At 32.5% G+C, this 16,642-nt stretch overlaps 1 protein-coding gene across 4 annotated transcripts in view; it reads right to left on the bottom strand.

Annotated features, from left to right (window-relative positions):
• Ufd4 (Ubiquitin fusion-degradation 4-like) overlaps positions 1–16,642 on the bottom strand; it is a 57,599-nt gene that overhangs the window by 32,724 nt on the left and 8,233 nt on the right. For 3 of the 4 annotated variants that reach the window (XM_074174413.1, XM_074174415.1, XM_074174414.1), the window contains exons 3-9: positions 14,589–14,963; positions 9,300–9,615; positions 7,883–8,082; positions 6,952–7,827; positions 5,171–5,342; positions 4,525–4,755; positions 1,019–1,054 (exon numbers count right to left, since the gene is read on the bottom strand). In XM_074174413.1, coding sequence (XP_074030514.1) covers positions 1,019–1,054; positions 4,525–4,755; positions 5,171–5,342; positions 6,952–7,827; positions 7,883–8,082; positions 9,300–9,615; positions 14,589–14,963 — 2,206 coding nt within the window. The remainder of the gene's footprint in view (positions 1–1,018; positions 1,055–4,524; positions 4,756–5,170; positions 5,343–6,951; positions 7,828–7,882; positions 8,083–9,299; positions 9,616–14,588; positions 14,964–16,642) is intronic. The other variant, XM_074174416.1, reaches the window with a different exon arrangement.

The following is a 16,642-nucleotide window of genomic DNA, read 5'->3' as shown; positions in this document are numbered from 1 at the left end:
GTTGTTTTGTTATTTATTTATATAGAGGAAGATAGATTAGGTGCACAAAATGTCATGTCAGCGAATGTTTTGGAACTCGGAACATAAGTAAACAGAATAGCACGCCTCTGAAATATGTCATCTTTGTTTGTCTCATACAGGTAACAGATTCATTGTCCGTTATTAGCTATAACCGATGTTGCCGAATGGTGAAATAGAAACGAATCCCTTTAAATATTGAATGCATTATTTCATTTCTCTTTTTTAAGTATTTAAATAATTTTCTAATGAAAAAGGTTGATTTTCGTCAGGAGGAACATTCCCCATTGTAACCCAGGGGAATTCAGTACTCTTTCCCCACTTTCAAAATGAATATTTTTTAAAAATCTATATTTCAAAAGTGAGATGTAACATGGATATTGTACATAACATCTATGATTATGAGTTTCATCAGCCTGGAGCTACTTGTCTTTGAAAATCAATTTCAACTTTACCTAATATCTTTTTTCTTCCTCGAGAAACTGGGTTTTGAAATCAAGTACTTCACCTTTTTCAATGTTTAGAGTAATAGATCATTTTTCACCAGGAAGTTATCACCTGAAGACGACTATAGATATTAACAATCGATATGTCCTAAAAACTTGAAATGTTTTAATATTTTTTGAAAAATTTTAACCCTGATGATTATTACTGTACAATTTCGATGGCCTACCCTGTACATATTATTACTTCAAAATGAAAATTATTAATTGAAAACTAACACAACAGTGTTAAAGATAGCCACTGATCTCATTGTTACTGTAAATTGTAGTAGCCGTTTCTTCTTCTAGTTGACATGAAGAAATAGACTCCACCAAAATAAAAGGCATTATAATATCCATAAATTCGTGAAGCAAGTAGAACATAAGTATTTTTAGCATGAATATAACAAAAACTCAATATATGCTGAATAAAGAAAGCTCGTTTAAGCTCCAAAAAGCAAGGTGTGTATGAGAAAGACAGAAAGAGAGATCTGCAATAGTGGAAAAAGCTTTCTTACCTTCAGTGGTGAGAGTGTCTGCAGCTCGGCCCTTGCCTAAATTCGAGACAAACAAATAAACATCACAGTTAACAAAATGCAAATATAACAAAATATACACACAAACTCTTTTTGAAAGGAGGCGTTAATCACAAGAGTTAGTTATGTTATCAAAGAGGATAATATCAATTAATATTGCTTGAAATATGAATACACTGACCCTTTACTTGATGAAAATCAACAACAGTATAGTTTTCACAAAATGATTTATTCAACATGCATTTCACCGCAAGGTAGTTAGATTGTTACATCAAACAATTCTACATACAATGTCTTTTATAAAACAATAAGTAATTATTGCCTGATTATTGGATAGTTCGGATTACTGGATTACAGAGAAAAAATCATAATAAAAATGTGTTATGTTTCCGTTTGTTTGAAATTTTTAACTACACACTATTCTCACTTCAAAACAACAGCTAAATAAGTACGCACGTACATGAGATAAGTTTTGAGGTTAGACTGCTAGACGACGACGCGGCGACGGAGCATACAGGCGTAGAGGGATTATTAATTATTGGTATTTTTTAAAAACAAGTTCAGCAATTTATGTATGTAGTATGAATATTATGTGTTATTTTTAACACCTCGACACGTGTTTCGATCACCAAGTGATCATCCTCAAGAGGAAGATTTCTCCAGTAATATTCAAGATCAGCAATGGTGAATGAATAACTTATTGTTGGTCGTTTAAAAGAAAAATTGAATGTTTGCGTTTGATTTCCAGAGACTCCAAGAGATTTAATGCATTTTATGCAAAAACTTATTTAGATTAGTGATTAATTCTGGCAAAACAGGTAGATTATTAAAAAACAATCACAATACAATATTACTCCTAGGAAAACAGCTTCAACAATGTTCAATGAATAACTTCTTGATGGTTGTTTAAAAAAAATTAATGTTTGCGTTATTGATTTCCAGAGATTACAGCAGGTATAATGAAATCAATTAGCGCGAACATTAACATTTTTCTTTTAAATAACTAACAAAAAATTATTTACTAACTTTCGTTAATCTTGTTTCCACAAAAATCCAATAATTACAGTACTTAATTAATTACCTGTTTTTCTATAAGTGATATTGTATCACAATTGTTTTTTCATAATATACCTATTTTGCCAGAATGAATCATATATGGAGAAGAAAGTTTCTGCCTTTCTACTTCTCCATCTTGATACAAAAAATGTGAGAATCTTCCAAAGAAAGGAAAGAAGCAATCACAATTACAACAAAAAGTCGTAATTTTATGAACGAATTGGGTGTTTTTTCTTATAATGTTATCCGTATCTTGGACTGAAGAGCCAACAAGGCAAGTGTCTTACTGTGAAACAACAAGATGTCTACCAGTGAGGATGACGGTGTTCCATGTAAGTGAAATTTTACTTCTCTCATCAATTATATTGTGTAGAAATCCTGTGAATGATATCTGATTCGATTCCAGTACGAATGTTTGGAATACAAAGAATGTTTTTCGTATAATTCAGCGTTCATATAAAAGTATTTGTTTCGAAAGTATTTTCCTTTTGTCTAATTCAATGTTTGTATGAAAATAGCTGTTTCGGGAGGATTTTTTCTTCCAATTTGTGCCTGAAAGTGACTTCTTTGAATGATCTACACATCTTTGTATAGAGTTAATTTTTGGAATTGATTACTTCCTTCCTTCTTTTGAAAGATTCCCACATTTTTTGTATCAAGATAAGTAGAAGGCCAAAACCTCTCTTTCCCATTTACACAGGTTAGGTTAGGTCAAAAGTGAGTGGGTCTATTCGATCCTCCACCGCAACCCGCAAGGGTTTATTGTGGCTCACACCTATTCAAACTCGACCAAATAAACCCAGCTTCTCAACAAAGTCGATAATTGATAAGAATGATATCGTTTAAATACAAAATTGATTTATTAAATGGAACCAAATGAGCAATGTACCAGGTCTAAATGTCTTGCTGAACACAAATTCATCCCCGTTCAAACAAGGAACTGTTCTTTAACAAGTTTTTTCTGTGTCCATAATTACATTGCGTGTTATATACTGTTGTAAATTATCCTCTGAAAAAAATAACGCTGGCTGCCGCTGGTCTTTGCAATCTACTGAGACTTGGCCAAGGTCGCGCACAAGTCTACTTGTGCTTCTCAATTATTCTAGGTGTCACGTCGCTTCGTAAATAATTCTATCGGTTTCATTTATCACATGAAATCTCATCATACTTAAAACTTACATGTGTGCCAGTATGAATCATTTATCTAATTAAGTTTTTGCATATAATGCCAACAATTAACATATTTATAAATTACCTAATGTTAATTGTATAGTAATCGTTCCTTCAAAATCTACCTGTTTTACAAAAAATATTAATTTATCCAATTGAGTTTTGTTACTGCCTAGTGTTGTATAAAGGACATTGTAGAATAATTTGATCTACCAGTCTAACCGAAACTTATAAAATCATTGTCATGAATAATCATAGGGTTTAATTCAAGATCTCAAATATTTTTTAAATGATGTAAGTAGTAATGTAATACCTTTATAATTTGAATAAAATTATAAGGGATTTAAACAGTACTCAAATTTAAATGCCTATCGTTTGAAACTTTCATAACAGATAGTAAATACGTTGATCAGTTCAATAATAAGTATAGGCACTAAAACGAAAAGTTTATTTTATTATATTCAAAGCAAAAAGACTTCAAAAAAAGCATAAGTGCAGCCTTAATACAAATTAGCAAAAAAATAAGCACTAGCAACATAAATATTCGAATTGGCTGGGGAGTAAAATCACAAAATCAACAATCTCAGGGGCATGTTCAGAATTTTATGATATCATCATTAGGAAATTTTATTTAGTGATACAACCTAAATGAATCACAATATTCTGAAATTAGTTCTCTGTAGGTTACAACAAAAACAAGGCCAGTATTTTACAACCCTATTGAATTAAATTTAATAGCAATTATCTTTCGATTGAGAATTCCAAGACTTTACCATTTGATCAAAAATTAATCATGTTTAATAGTAGGCGTGTCTCTGTCTAATCCAGCGGCATGACAAATTATTATCACTTATATTTAATGTTAATCATCCAGTGTTTGTTCTTTGTATTTCTATAAAAACTTTTTTTTGCTATCTGTCTTCGAAAATGTTATCAATATAACTATTGAAAAGTTCAAGGTAACGTTATTGATATCACAAGGTACTGACTTTTACTAATCATGGTTACAATTACTGATTTAATGGCTCTGATTAGGGTCTAGCAAATTGCAGCCTTCTACAATTTCATCAGCTGCAAAAATTAAGTACAATAAAAATATTTGAACAAAAAAGCAAAGGAAGGTAGGGAAGGCATGTTTTTTCATATTTAAAATTTTCCCAAAGATCAACGAGACACGAAATAATATTTTCCACAATAACATTCCAACAAACCCTTGAAATTTATTGATAACTTCACAAACATATTTCTCGTTACCCACTAACCTGATGTATCGGCACCACCTTCAGGTGAACCGCTGGAATACATGGTTGCCAATTTGCCATCCAAAATGAAACGAAACCACCCATTCGATCCATTAGATAATTCTAGAGCAGCTGCATCTGACCAAATGTAGAGACAGTCCCTTCCACGACATACTGACCAATCTCTCCAGTGGTATGCTTTTCCTGGTAAAATTTCTTTTGCGTCTTCTGTCTGAGGTGTTTCGGCAACTTCTAAACCATAAGTATATTTTAACCAATATTGTTTAAATAAATAATTGTTTCAATATCATTCATTTATTTCAATATAGAGTGTGAGCTAGAATATAAATCTTTCATAAACAAAGCTTTTTTGAAAAACATCCTGAAATTGGTCTATTTTTTTTAACTAAGAAATATTCATAGAGTTTTTGGGAAAAAAATCACACTGTGATTTGTGCAAACGTGGAGTTTCCAACTATTATCACAATTTTATCATACAAAAAGGAGATTAGCTCCAATATATATTGAAAAATTGGTATTTGAAAATTTACCTAATTCAGGATTTCTGTCAGAAGTACATTGTTCGAGTTGTGATAAATACATTCCATAATTTAGGCTTGCACAGTATATCAACAAAAAAAAATAAGAAGGCATATCGAAGTCATACCTTCAACTGTCGGTTCAACTTCTTCACATTCCTGAGTCTCTGGTGGACCAGCTAAAGCCAAGACTTTAGTGAAAATACCCAATCTAGCAAAGTGATCTAAAAATAAATCTTGAGATTTTGCCATGAGATCCTGAATGATAGATAAAACTACCGAGTGCCCATCTTCATCCTCCTTGAATGAAATAAAAAAAAAACAACCTTTATTTCATTTGATGTGGATGAATAAAGTTTATGATTATTGTCAATAATGGAGATATTCAATTACACTATGACTTTGAAACAAGAGAGGATTGTTTTTAATGATTTCAACCTTATCTCTAGAAGAATATAAAGTTTTTCTTTTCCCTATGTAAATACTGAGGTCATTAGCCACAAACAAAAATTGTAAAAACAAGATCAAAATAGAAATATAGTTTAAAAAATAAAAAACACGTTTTTAAAGAACATCAAACTAAAAAGATAAAAATATTTTTTTAAAATAAGCTTGAAACAATAACGAACGAAAAATACTAGTATTAATGTGAAAAGAGCGACAGGCGCTTGATATACAAAAAATATGGCACAAAAAAATAATTTTTAACTTTTTAGTTCAATGTTTTTTGTGTGTTTATTAGTTTTTTAAATTACATTTATTTTTAATTTTTTAGATTCGTATACTATAAAAACGTGTTTTTTAGTCTTTTTAAACTATAATTATTTTATTTAAACTTTGGGATCAATCAGCCGTATATTATTTAGAAAAATTACCATTGATATTTTCAGATTCCGGAGAAGGAGCCTGTAAATCAGCTACCAAACCCAAGGAAGGCAGCAGGTACGCGTGTTGATAAAAAAAAATACTTTTATGAAATGAAGAAATACATGTAAAGTGGGTTCGAATTATATCAAGGAGATTACATACAGCGCCATCTGCCCGCGAAGCAATAACGTCGATAGTTTTGTCAAATACAGATCACGAGCATTCAAATGGGAAAGAAGAGTTACAAACAAACATACATACATACATACAGGTCAAGCGTGTAATAAAAAACAACGTAAGTAATCTAGGGCTTCATGAAAAACAAGAGAAAGATCTTTCTCTTAAAGATGATCACTTGGTGATCGAATCACGTGTCGAGGTGTTAAAATGAAGGTTTGGTGTTGGGAAAAACACCAGTAATATTGACTTCCACAAATGATAAAAAATACAGGGACAGTAATGTTTAAACACAAACTAATTGAAAACATCAGAAATCAACCCAAAGTTATTTATAAGGCATACAATATCAGTGATTTAGTTTCATATTCATGTGAACTTGTTTTCTTCTTCTTGATTTTAAATAATTACTTGTATATATAGCGACACCCTAAGAGTGTTAATTTCATAGTTATAAAGGTATTTTGAATCTTAAGTGAATGTATTTTGAATAAGTTAAATGTTTTTTCAGGGTATATTAGGAATTCCTATTTAAATAAACTACTACTACTTCATAGTATGATTATTTTAATATTTATATTTTCTACTACGTTAATCCACATTTAACTACTCTGATGAGCATTTATGTGTTCACCCATAAGGAACGGTATTTTGCTTTAATGATGAATAAAATTACTTACCTAATGATATATTGAATATTCTTAGCTTTTTTGTTACTTTTACCTCCTTCACTGAATATTTATGTAGGTATACCTAATAACTAATTAAGAACTTTCCCCTTTTTTATTTCCAGGTCACGAATAATCAAACATCTCCATTAGTTCATAACCTGCAATGTTGGTAACAAAATAAAAAAAACACTCACCTCATTATCCAAAACAGTTGCTATAACTTCAACAACTTGCGTTCCAAAATTGGGGATACATTCTAAAGCGCACAATTCTTCCAGAAGGTTAGGCTGAATATAGTGAACCATCTTCCTTATCAACCCCAGACTAGCTTTTCTCACGCTCGGTAACATTGTCGACTGAAAAGTCATACAAAATACCGGCAGCAATCTTTGAAGATAAATGGGAGCCATCTCTGGATCACCCCGAGGTTCTATTGTATCTTCACTTTCAAACTCTGATTTTTTAGCTCTTTCTTTATCAACTGGAACCATCCACTCCCCTGGACTCTGCAAAATTGTCGCCACCTCTCTGTGTCCTTCATCAGCCCTCTCTCTGGCTTTATCCAGAGGCGTCTTCCCATCTTCATCCCTCAAATCGGGATTTGCTCCATGGCGTAATAGTACCTTTGCTATAGCCGGACGGCCGAAACAAGCCGCATAATGCAGTGAGGAACTGCGTTGTCCTTTATTAACATCAGCTCCCTTATCACAGAGATATTCGACCATTTCTTGAGTACCGAAAGCTGCGGCCCAGTTCAGGAGTGTTTGCCCAACATCGTCCATGAAATTAACTTCAACTCCTCCATTCTCGATAGCTTCAATCAATGCATCCGTATCCTTGGACCTGATACAATCGATAAGTTGTCTATGTGACTTTTCTGCTGCTGAATCCATTCGCCTAATCCTGGGCATCAGTTGACCAGAAGATCCGCCAGATTTTCCTAAGGCTTTGCGACCTTCAAAGAGCAGTACCAAGAGTAAATCTACCAGCCGCATTGAATCCAAAACACAACGTTCATCTCCTTTTAAGGATTTCTCGATGGCGTCTAGTAGTTCAGATCTCAACAGATCCTGTAATTAGTCAAGACTGAAATGTACTGGAAAAGGCACTACCATTTTGACTTACATATGTTATAGTGGGAGACCCTCTGCATAATGTAGACAATAGGCTAATTATTGTAGAAACAGAAGCTGCGTTGGCTTTGGAATCTGATGTTGCAGCAGCGGCTGATGTGGCAGATGGTTTACCTGGAGTGCCTTGTGTTCCACTAGCAGTTGTAGGACCAGCAGCACTTGAAAGTCTACTGAGGAGTTCATTCACCAAACCTGCAAAATATTTGCAGTAGATAGTTGAAAACTTGACCAAAAAAACTACATATTCACTCTAGCAAAACCCTTACAAACAATTTTCAATCTTTCTTTATCTATTGTAACCTTTTCGGAATTCTGGAAACAAAGTTTTCCAACTCCAATCCACAAATCTGGAGATAGAGGAAACATTAAAAATTACCGTCCAGTGAGCAAGCAATCAGAAATTCCCAAATTACTAGACTGTTTGATAACTAAAAAACTCACATTCGATACGAAAAACATAATAAATGAACACCAACAAGGCTTTATATCTAGTAGATCTACCACTACAAATTTATTGCTATATCAACATTTTCTTTTGAATAACCTAGAAGAAAAACCAGGTTGACTCTATTCATACTGATTTCTATAAAGCCTTTGACAGAGTAAATCATAGTCTTATCATGGCTAAGCTTCTAGTATAAAGCATCAATGGTAACATGTCAAAATGGATAAAGAGCTATTTGGGGAATGTTATATATATGATGGTTCCATATCATCACAAATTTCTGTAACGTCTGGTGTTCCTCAAGGATCGCATATAGGCCCAATACTCTTCATTCTTTTTGTAAACAATGTGTTGGACATCGTTGACCATAGCTATTACTCAACGTTTGTAGACGATCTCAAACAGTATATGGTAGTAGATAACTTTCATGATGCAGAACTGTTACAGCTAGACTTGAATAACTTATCTTGTTGGTGTGATAAAACATGCTTCATTTAAATATAAATAAATGTTATCAAACGATATTTTCAAGAACTGTGAAACGTATTGTATATACATACAAAATCAAAAACATTAATCAAATGTTAATCAAAAGCGTTCGGGACTTGGGAGTGTTATTTGATAACAAAGTAACCTTTAAAGGTCACATTTATCGCAATGTATCTAAATCACTCAAATTATTCAGATTTGTTCAAGTAGAATGATAAGGAACTTTGAAAAACTCCAACACTCTGGTTCTTCTTGAATTTACAATAAAGTCAATCTGCTGTGATACATACGGACAGTTTATATCACCGTTTACAAGTTTATGAAGAAGTCTTAAATCAATTTCAGCTCGACGGTGCTCCAAAGTGGATAAATTCAAAAGTAGCAGAATATCAGAGTACTCATAATCTGCTCTCTGATGTTGAAAACGGACTCTCCAAGAAAATATACAGATATAATATTATCGATAGTATCTTACCGTGCTGTGCAAGTGGAGCTGGATCCACGCCTCTCCTAGTGAATCTGTCTGCAACAGAAGCAAAACATCTCAGTGCGCCATCTGCAACGTGCGAATCCTCGTGTCTCAACAAGGTGCTGAGGGCGGATACACATGTTGGTAACTGTGTATCGGCCGGTTCCATTTTCGTGCACAATCTGGAAACCACCGCCATTGCCGAATGTAGAGTATCCTTGTGTACTCTTTGGCCGTTGTCGCGAATGAAGGGCAATATGCAGCTTAATCCACCAGCATCGAAAACTGAACCTGCTTCTCTGGTACATATCAATTCTAAAACCTGTTTGATAGAAATCGTTGCATTAGAGTCTTGAATGCAAAAACTGGGCTAATAATAAAATGGAATACTTCATTCAAACTAACACAGTATCGAAACGAAAGTCATTCTTGTGAAGGAAATCAGTGTTTCTTAGCAACCTTTTTTTTGGTATTTTCACCTTCAACAATCTGAAAAATATAAACATTGCAAATTTTATTGTTTACTCCAATAAGTTACTGCGTAAATTCAAAGTACTTTGCTCTATTCATCAGTAACCTGTTGTATTGCCTACAAAAGAAGCTAAGAAATTATACAGATACATCCAAAAAAATGTCGATAAAAAATTAACACAGTAGTTATTTAAAATAATACTTTAATTTCCATTTGACAGTTTTACATTTTATGAATAGCCTTTAAATAGGATGGATATTCATGTTATATACTTTGTTGATGGTTCCTCCTATATGTGAATGATCTTCCTAACATCAATATTGATGGTAAAATTACACTATTTGCAGATGACACCACTTTATTGTGGCGTGGAAAGGATTTGGTTTCCTTGAAGAGTACCATTAAAGCTGATTTAGAAAAAATTAAGTATTGGTGTGACTCAAACTCACTATGTTTTAACTTCAGCAAAACTAACATTCTATCATTTAAATTTGTGCACGGAAATTTCTGCCTTCAAACTCATATGATAGAAAATAAACAATCTGCTAAATTCTTGGGAATTTGGATTGATAACCTTCTGAAATTTGAAGATCATATAAAATATCTGAACAAAAAACTTTCATCTATAGTCTATTTCAAAAGAGTGTAGAGTAATAAATCATGAAGTATCATAAAATTTGCCTGAATTTCGTTGTCGTCCATGGGCGTAGGCAAATCTTAGGATTATTAAACTTAATAATTAAAGTAAATTAAAAATTACAGACATAGATAATAATAAAAGGCCATTTTTGGGAAGTAATTTGGTCTAAAACTAAGTACCTACATGTATTTAGGTAAGTAAAATTTCTTAAAAAAAGATCAAGATTAATTTTAGTGGTTCTTGTAAACTTATTTAATATGCAATTTGGGTTCATATACTTGAGCATGATTTCTCAAAAAAGGGTTAACACTTAGTTCTGAGGTGCCATGTCATTATAATAATCCCTTTTTGACCCTGCCCACCAATCATGCAATACCTATTAAACCCAGGTAATTAAGAAAAAGGGTTTAAATATATTGTAATGGTGTCTTAAACATTCGAGTTATAATAGTAATTGTTACTACACCAATTAAACGTACAGTGATATTGTGATATAGAAATAGTGAAAAAGTTATAAAATGGGGACATTTACTCCAAAGAAAAGAAGTGTAAAAAATTCTCCGCTATCTGTTTGCGAAAAAGTTATAATTTTAAATGTATATGATTGCATAAAACACGATCACCCTAGTTTGTCTGTGCAAGAAAGTGTTGAGCGATGTGCCCGAATGACTGGAATTGGACAGTCCACGATTTTTAAATTATTGCGAGAAAGAAAGATATCAGGCCAGGTAAGTCCATGCAGGAGAAAATCAGGAAGACCAATAAAAATCTTAGATGAAGACACCAAATGTGACATTCGAAGAAAAGTTCATTCATTTTATTTTAAAAAGGAAATACCCACTCTTGAAAAAATATTTATCGAGATAAGCCAAGATAACGATATTCCTTTGATATCCAGAAAACTTTTATGGAAAACTTTAAAAAGTATGAATTTTGCCTGGGAAAAGCACAATCGAAAGGCACTATTACTGGAAAGTGATGAAATTGTTTGCTGGAGAGCTTCAGCTTGGAGAAAGCAAGAAATTATTAACTGGCTGTCAAATAAAGGTATTCAGTTTGAGACGAATTCAGTAAAGAAGGAACTACTAGCCATAGTAAAACAACATAAATCTCGCTTCAAGAAATATGCCGTAGAAGATGTAGCAGAAAAGTATAAAGTAACTGTGCTGCGCCTACCGCCATATCATTGCAAATTAAATCCTATAGAACTTATATGGGCACAAGTTAAAGGATATGTTGCAAGGCACAATACCACATTTAAAATGAAAGATGTCAAGGTATTGTTTGATCAAGCCATTATGGAAATCACATCAGAAAACTGGCAAAAAGCAATCCAGCATGTTTTAAAAGAGGAAGATAAAATGTGGGAACTGGACAACTTGGTCGATCAGGTGGTTGACCCTATAATTATAACACCAGGGGATGATGACAGTTCTTCGGATGAAGACTATACTGATGTAGAATAATTTAATTGAATTGTAAATATACTGTAGCGGGATAAGCAATCTGGACAGAGACCAGTGTATCAGTGACAGTGACACTTTTGCTTAGGTTAGGGTTTAGAATTAAGGGTAGTCTGAATAATTATTTTCTCGGAAGGTTCTCGAAAATTGTACCTAGTAATCTCTAGAACATTCAATAGAGTGTTGTTAAACGTTAAGGGACGTTCACAGTTTTAGTATTGTTCAAGTGTCAAATTGTAATAACGTATCCAGTAAAGTTCTTGTCGTTTTTGTGAATAAATTGATTTAAAGTCCCCACAAGTGTTTCAATACGTAAAGTTCGTTCGTGTGTGTTTGTGAGTATTTCCCGATTTCGGTTCGTATATATTTTATTGTTACATTTTATATTTTTTTAATAACACTGTTCTGCTGTATTAAATTTTTATTTCCTTTAATATAATTTTTATGAATGCATATTCTTTTGGCAATTATCCCACTAGCGCGCCTCTGGCTCAGTATTTATCCGTCGATAACAATGGACAAATCCCTTAAAACAGGGTGATACCTACCTGCTCTTTATGAAACGACATAATTTTGCAATGCGGACTAGGGAAGTGACAGAATTTATTGACGGATCACCCTGTAGCGCTTTTGAATACTTAATGAGATTTTATTACTCTACACTCTTTTGAAATAGACTATAGCTGTTATGCCATTAGAGTTATCACTAAAGAACTGGTAAACTGCTGGTAAAACTGCGTACTACGCTTTAATCGAATCTCACTTGAGATATGGCGTCGCCTTCTGGGGGTTTTGTAGCAAACAGTTACTACAATCTGTTTTCGTTTTTGCAAAAAAGAGCAGTGAAATTCATCTACAAAGCCAATATTAGGGACCATTGCAAACCCCTATTTATCAATAATAAATTACTGACTGTACACTGCATTTTTATCTTGGAAACAGTAAGTCTCATATTTAAAAGAAGAGAATGCTATAGATCAGAAAAAACTACTTTACCCGTCAAATTCACGACATACCTCTGCCTATTCCAATAACAACGTTAACAAAACATTGTTTTGTTTGAGAGTCGGAAGATTTTCAACCATTTACCTACCAAAATGAAAAGTATAGTGAACTACAAGGTATTCCGTAACCGTGTAAAAGAACTTTTGCTCTTAAAAGCGTATTACAGCTTGGTCGAATATTTTGAAGACAGGCTTTGAGACCAGCTTCTGATTTAGGTTTTATTTTTTGAACTTTTTACAGTTCTGGAAATTTTACATAACTTCGACTATTATATTTTATTATATTTTTATTTTGTCTGCACCTGTTATTTTTATTTTTCCACCAAAATTGATACGGGACTCTATAACAACTTACCATCTCAATTTCGAGATTTACCTCTAAAAAAATTCTAATCCAAATTGAAATGTATCTTATCAAGTAACTGTATTTACAACTTCCAAGAATTTACTGAGTTGATAGCTGAAAATCGGCATTAGTTCATGGATAATCAAAGTGATTGAATATAATTTCCCATTTTATTGTTACAGTATATATTCATACATTTATTTATATTTCGTTCATTTGACATTCTATACATTTCACATTATATATATTTTTTTTACATTTTATACATCATACTTCATATATTTTATACATTTACGTTTTATATATAATTTATAAATTTTATATATTAATATTTAGTCATCCCTTAAAATGTATTTTATCTTATATGTAGATCATATACATATGTTTTTATTCTTCAATATCCCATATCACAATCATTGTCAACCTCGATTATATTCCCAGGACTACTAATTATTCTATCATCTATCTTTAGTTATTGGGGTTAAGGTTTGGACGTGTCTATAATAAATTTTTATTTTTCAGTTAAAAAGCATAAATGTAGGAATACATTCCAGCAGTAACTGACAAAAACGTCTTAATTAATATAGAAGTGAATTTAAATGATATGAACACAATCATACGTTATTAATATAAAAGAAGTAAAATATATAATTTTTATTAAAACAACGATAAAAATAAAATAAATACAACAATAAAAATTAATTGGCGCTCCGGGGCGACTTCATTGATTCCAGTGGCGCATTTGCTTTTTCAGCCGCAGGAAAACCCAGGAAAACCCTGCAGCACCACATCATCTGAAGATCTTGATCTTCAGATCTTCACAAATATATAATTATATAAAAATATAAAAAATTCATACAATGTAAAATTTTCTTGAGACAAATAAAAATGAAATGAAATGAAAAATTAAACTGCAGACAAATTCTGCTATTAGCAAATTTGTATATTTTAATTTGTTGTTGTTTTACTATTTTGACAAAACTATCTAAATGTGTATATATGTATGCATGTTTGTATATATATATATATATATACAAACACACATGTGTGTATATGTATACACATACGAGGGTGGTCATAACTCTTGTGAATTTTAGTGTCTCACTTGCTTTAGAAGTTAAATGTTGTTGCGTGAGAGATTATCCCATAGCGAGAGTGCTAAATTATTAATAAATATAGATCAAGTTCAACATTTTTAGAAATTTTTTATTCACATATAAATTTCATGTTTTGGTATTTTAAATTTTGACACGTGACGTCACAAAGCTTTTGACCTTCGCCCTTTGTCACATTACGGTAATACCCTCCCCCCCATTAACGTGAGATGTAATTTATGGATGTCCCCTGATCCAATAATGAAAAAACCTCACCTTAACGCATTGCTCTGCCAAATCTTTGCTGGTCCTTGAGGACAGTTCGGCCACTACAAGACGGTTGCATATGGCCTTGACGGCACCTTCGATGGCCACTATTCTTCTGGTGCACTCCGCCGACACGTCCAGATAGTAGGTGATGGCGCGAGCCGTGACTTCCAGAACGTTCTCAGGCGCCTGCTCGTCCAGGAAGATGCGGCACAGGGCCGGCAGGAAAGTGCGCGGCGGGCAACTCTCGAAGCAGCGGTCGACGTTGTCCGACATGAGGAGCAGCATGCAGAGCTGCTCGAGGGCGATGAGCTGCATGTCCCGCTCGTCGCCCAGACCGCTGTTCAGCCATTCCAAGAGAGTTTCCGGATCTGGATCAGCCATCTATAAACAAAGAAAAACATTAATCAATAATAGTTTCCATTTTCATTACAGCATTTTTAATAGCTGTATCATTGTAACAAGAGCGAGTAGCTCCCAAAAATTCCACCTTCCTCGAACTAATTTGACTAGTACGATGAAGTCTTTAACTTATAAAGGTTTGAATGAGTGTAACAAACTCCCACTTTCGTTGAAAGATTCAATAAATGTTTGATTTAATTTGATTTGATTTATTCCTTTAAGTAGGACAACCCTAATTTACAAAAATAAAATAGTTAACATACTTATTTTACACTAAATATAACTTATAATAAATGTAAGTATAAAAATATATAATAAATTTGAGTATAGGTATATATACATATACACACATATATACACATACACACACACATATATACATATCTATAAAGTGAAATACAGTATAGAATAATGGTGGAATATTTTTTTTCAATTATAATACAAAATCAAATTTTGTTTGAATTCTGGTATACTTCTTGACTCTTTAACATATTGTGGTAAACTATTGTACTGAATGGATCCTTTAAAAAATAAACTTTTTACACTTTATGAGGTACTCTGCCTGTTTACATATAAATGATTCTGGCCTCTAGTATTGTATGTGTGGATTTGGTTTACAATTATAATAAACTTACCCATGTAAGTTGGAGTCAGTTCATGTATCATTTTATAGATATAGATCATAGTTAAGTACGTCAGTCTTCGCTCCACAGTAAATAACTGTAAAGTTTCCAGCATCAATGATATAGAAGTTGACCTACTACATCGCAATACTATTCTCATTGCTCGATTTTGTAGCTTTTGTAATTGGGATATTTTATTCAGATCAAATCAGTATAGTAATGTAGGGCAATATTCAAAATGAGGTTGAATGATAGTCTTATTCACAGTTATTCTGGAATTCAGACTAAGTTTTGGGACACTCTAGAAAAGAAATATAGTTTTTTCCAAATTTTTTTTTGATATATTCAAAGTGGCTACTAAATAATAAATGATTATCCAACATAAATCCCAGATATTTAAATTCCTTTACAATTTCAATGTTTTCATTGTTTATTTCTATGTTAATGCTACTACTATTTATTTGTTTATATTTATAAGGTGTAGTAATTATCATTGCCTTACTTTTACTTACATTTAACTTCAATTTATTCATTTTCAAATATCTATCCATATTTTTCAGCACATCATTTATTTTGATCACTGCTCTATCGATATTCCCATCACTTACTGATATCAGAGTATCATTTGCGAATATATAAATGTAGTCACATTCAACATATTTTTCCATATCATTAATATACATTAAAAACAATAGAGGGCCTAAAATGCTACCCCGAGGAACTCCATGATTCACTGTAATAGCTGACATTACGTCACAAATTTTTGTTGTCTGTTTTCTATTTGTAAGGTATCCTCTGATCCAATTAAATACTTTACCCTTTACACCATATTTATTTAGTTTTTTTGATAATATCTCTCTATTTACTATTTCAAAAGCCCGTTTTAGATCCCGTGATACTGCTATAGTGTACAGATGATTACTCATTTTTTCCTTCCATTTAGGAAGGAAAGTTGTATAGCTGATTCACATGAGTGCTTTGATCTAAAGCCAGACTGATTAGTGAATAGCAAATTATTTGAGTTAATATATTCTAATA

Source organism: Leptinotarsa decemlineata, unplaced genomic scaffold (genome assembly GCF_025532065.1).
Source record: "Leptinotarsa decemlineata unplaced genomic scaffold, Ldec_3_MD MMD2_tig00000576_RagTag_RagTag, whole genome shotgun sequence".
Taxonomy (NCBI): domain Eukaryota; kingdom Metazoa; phylum Arthropoda; class Insecta; order Coleoptera; family Chrysomelidae; genus Leptinotarsa; species Leptinotarsa decemlineata.
The sequence above is the reverse complement of the archived record's forward strand: the minus strand, read 5'-3'. Positions and strand labels throughout refer to the sequence as shown.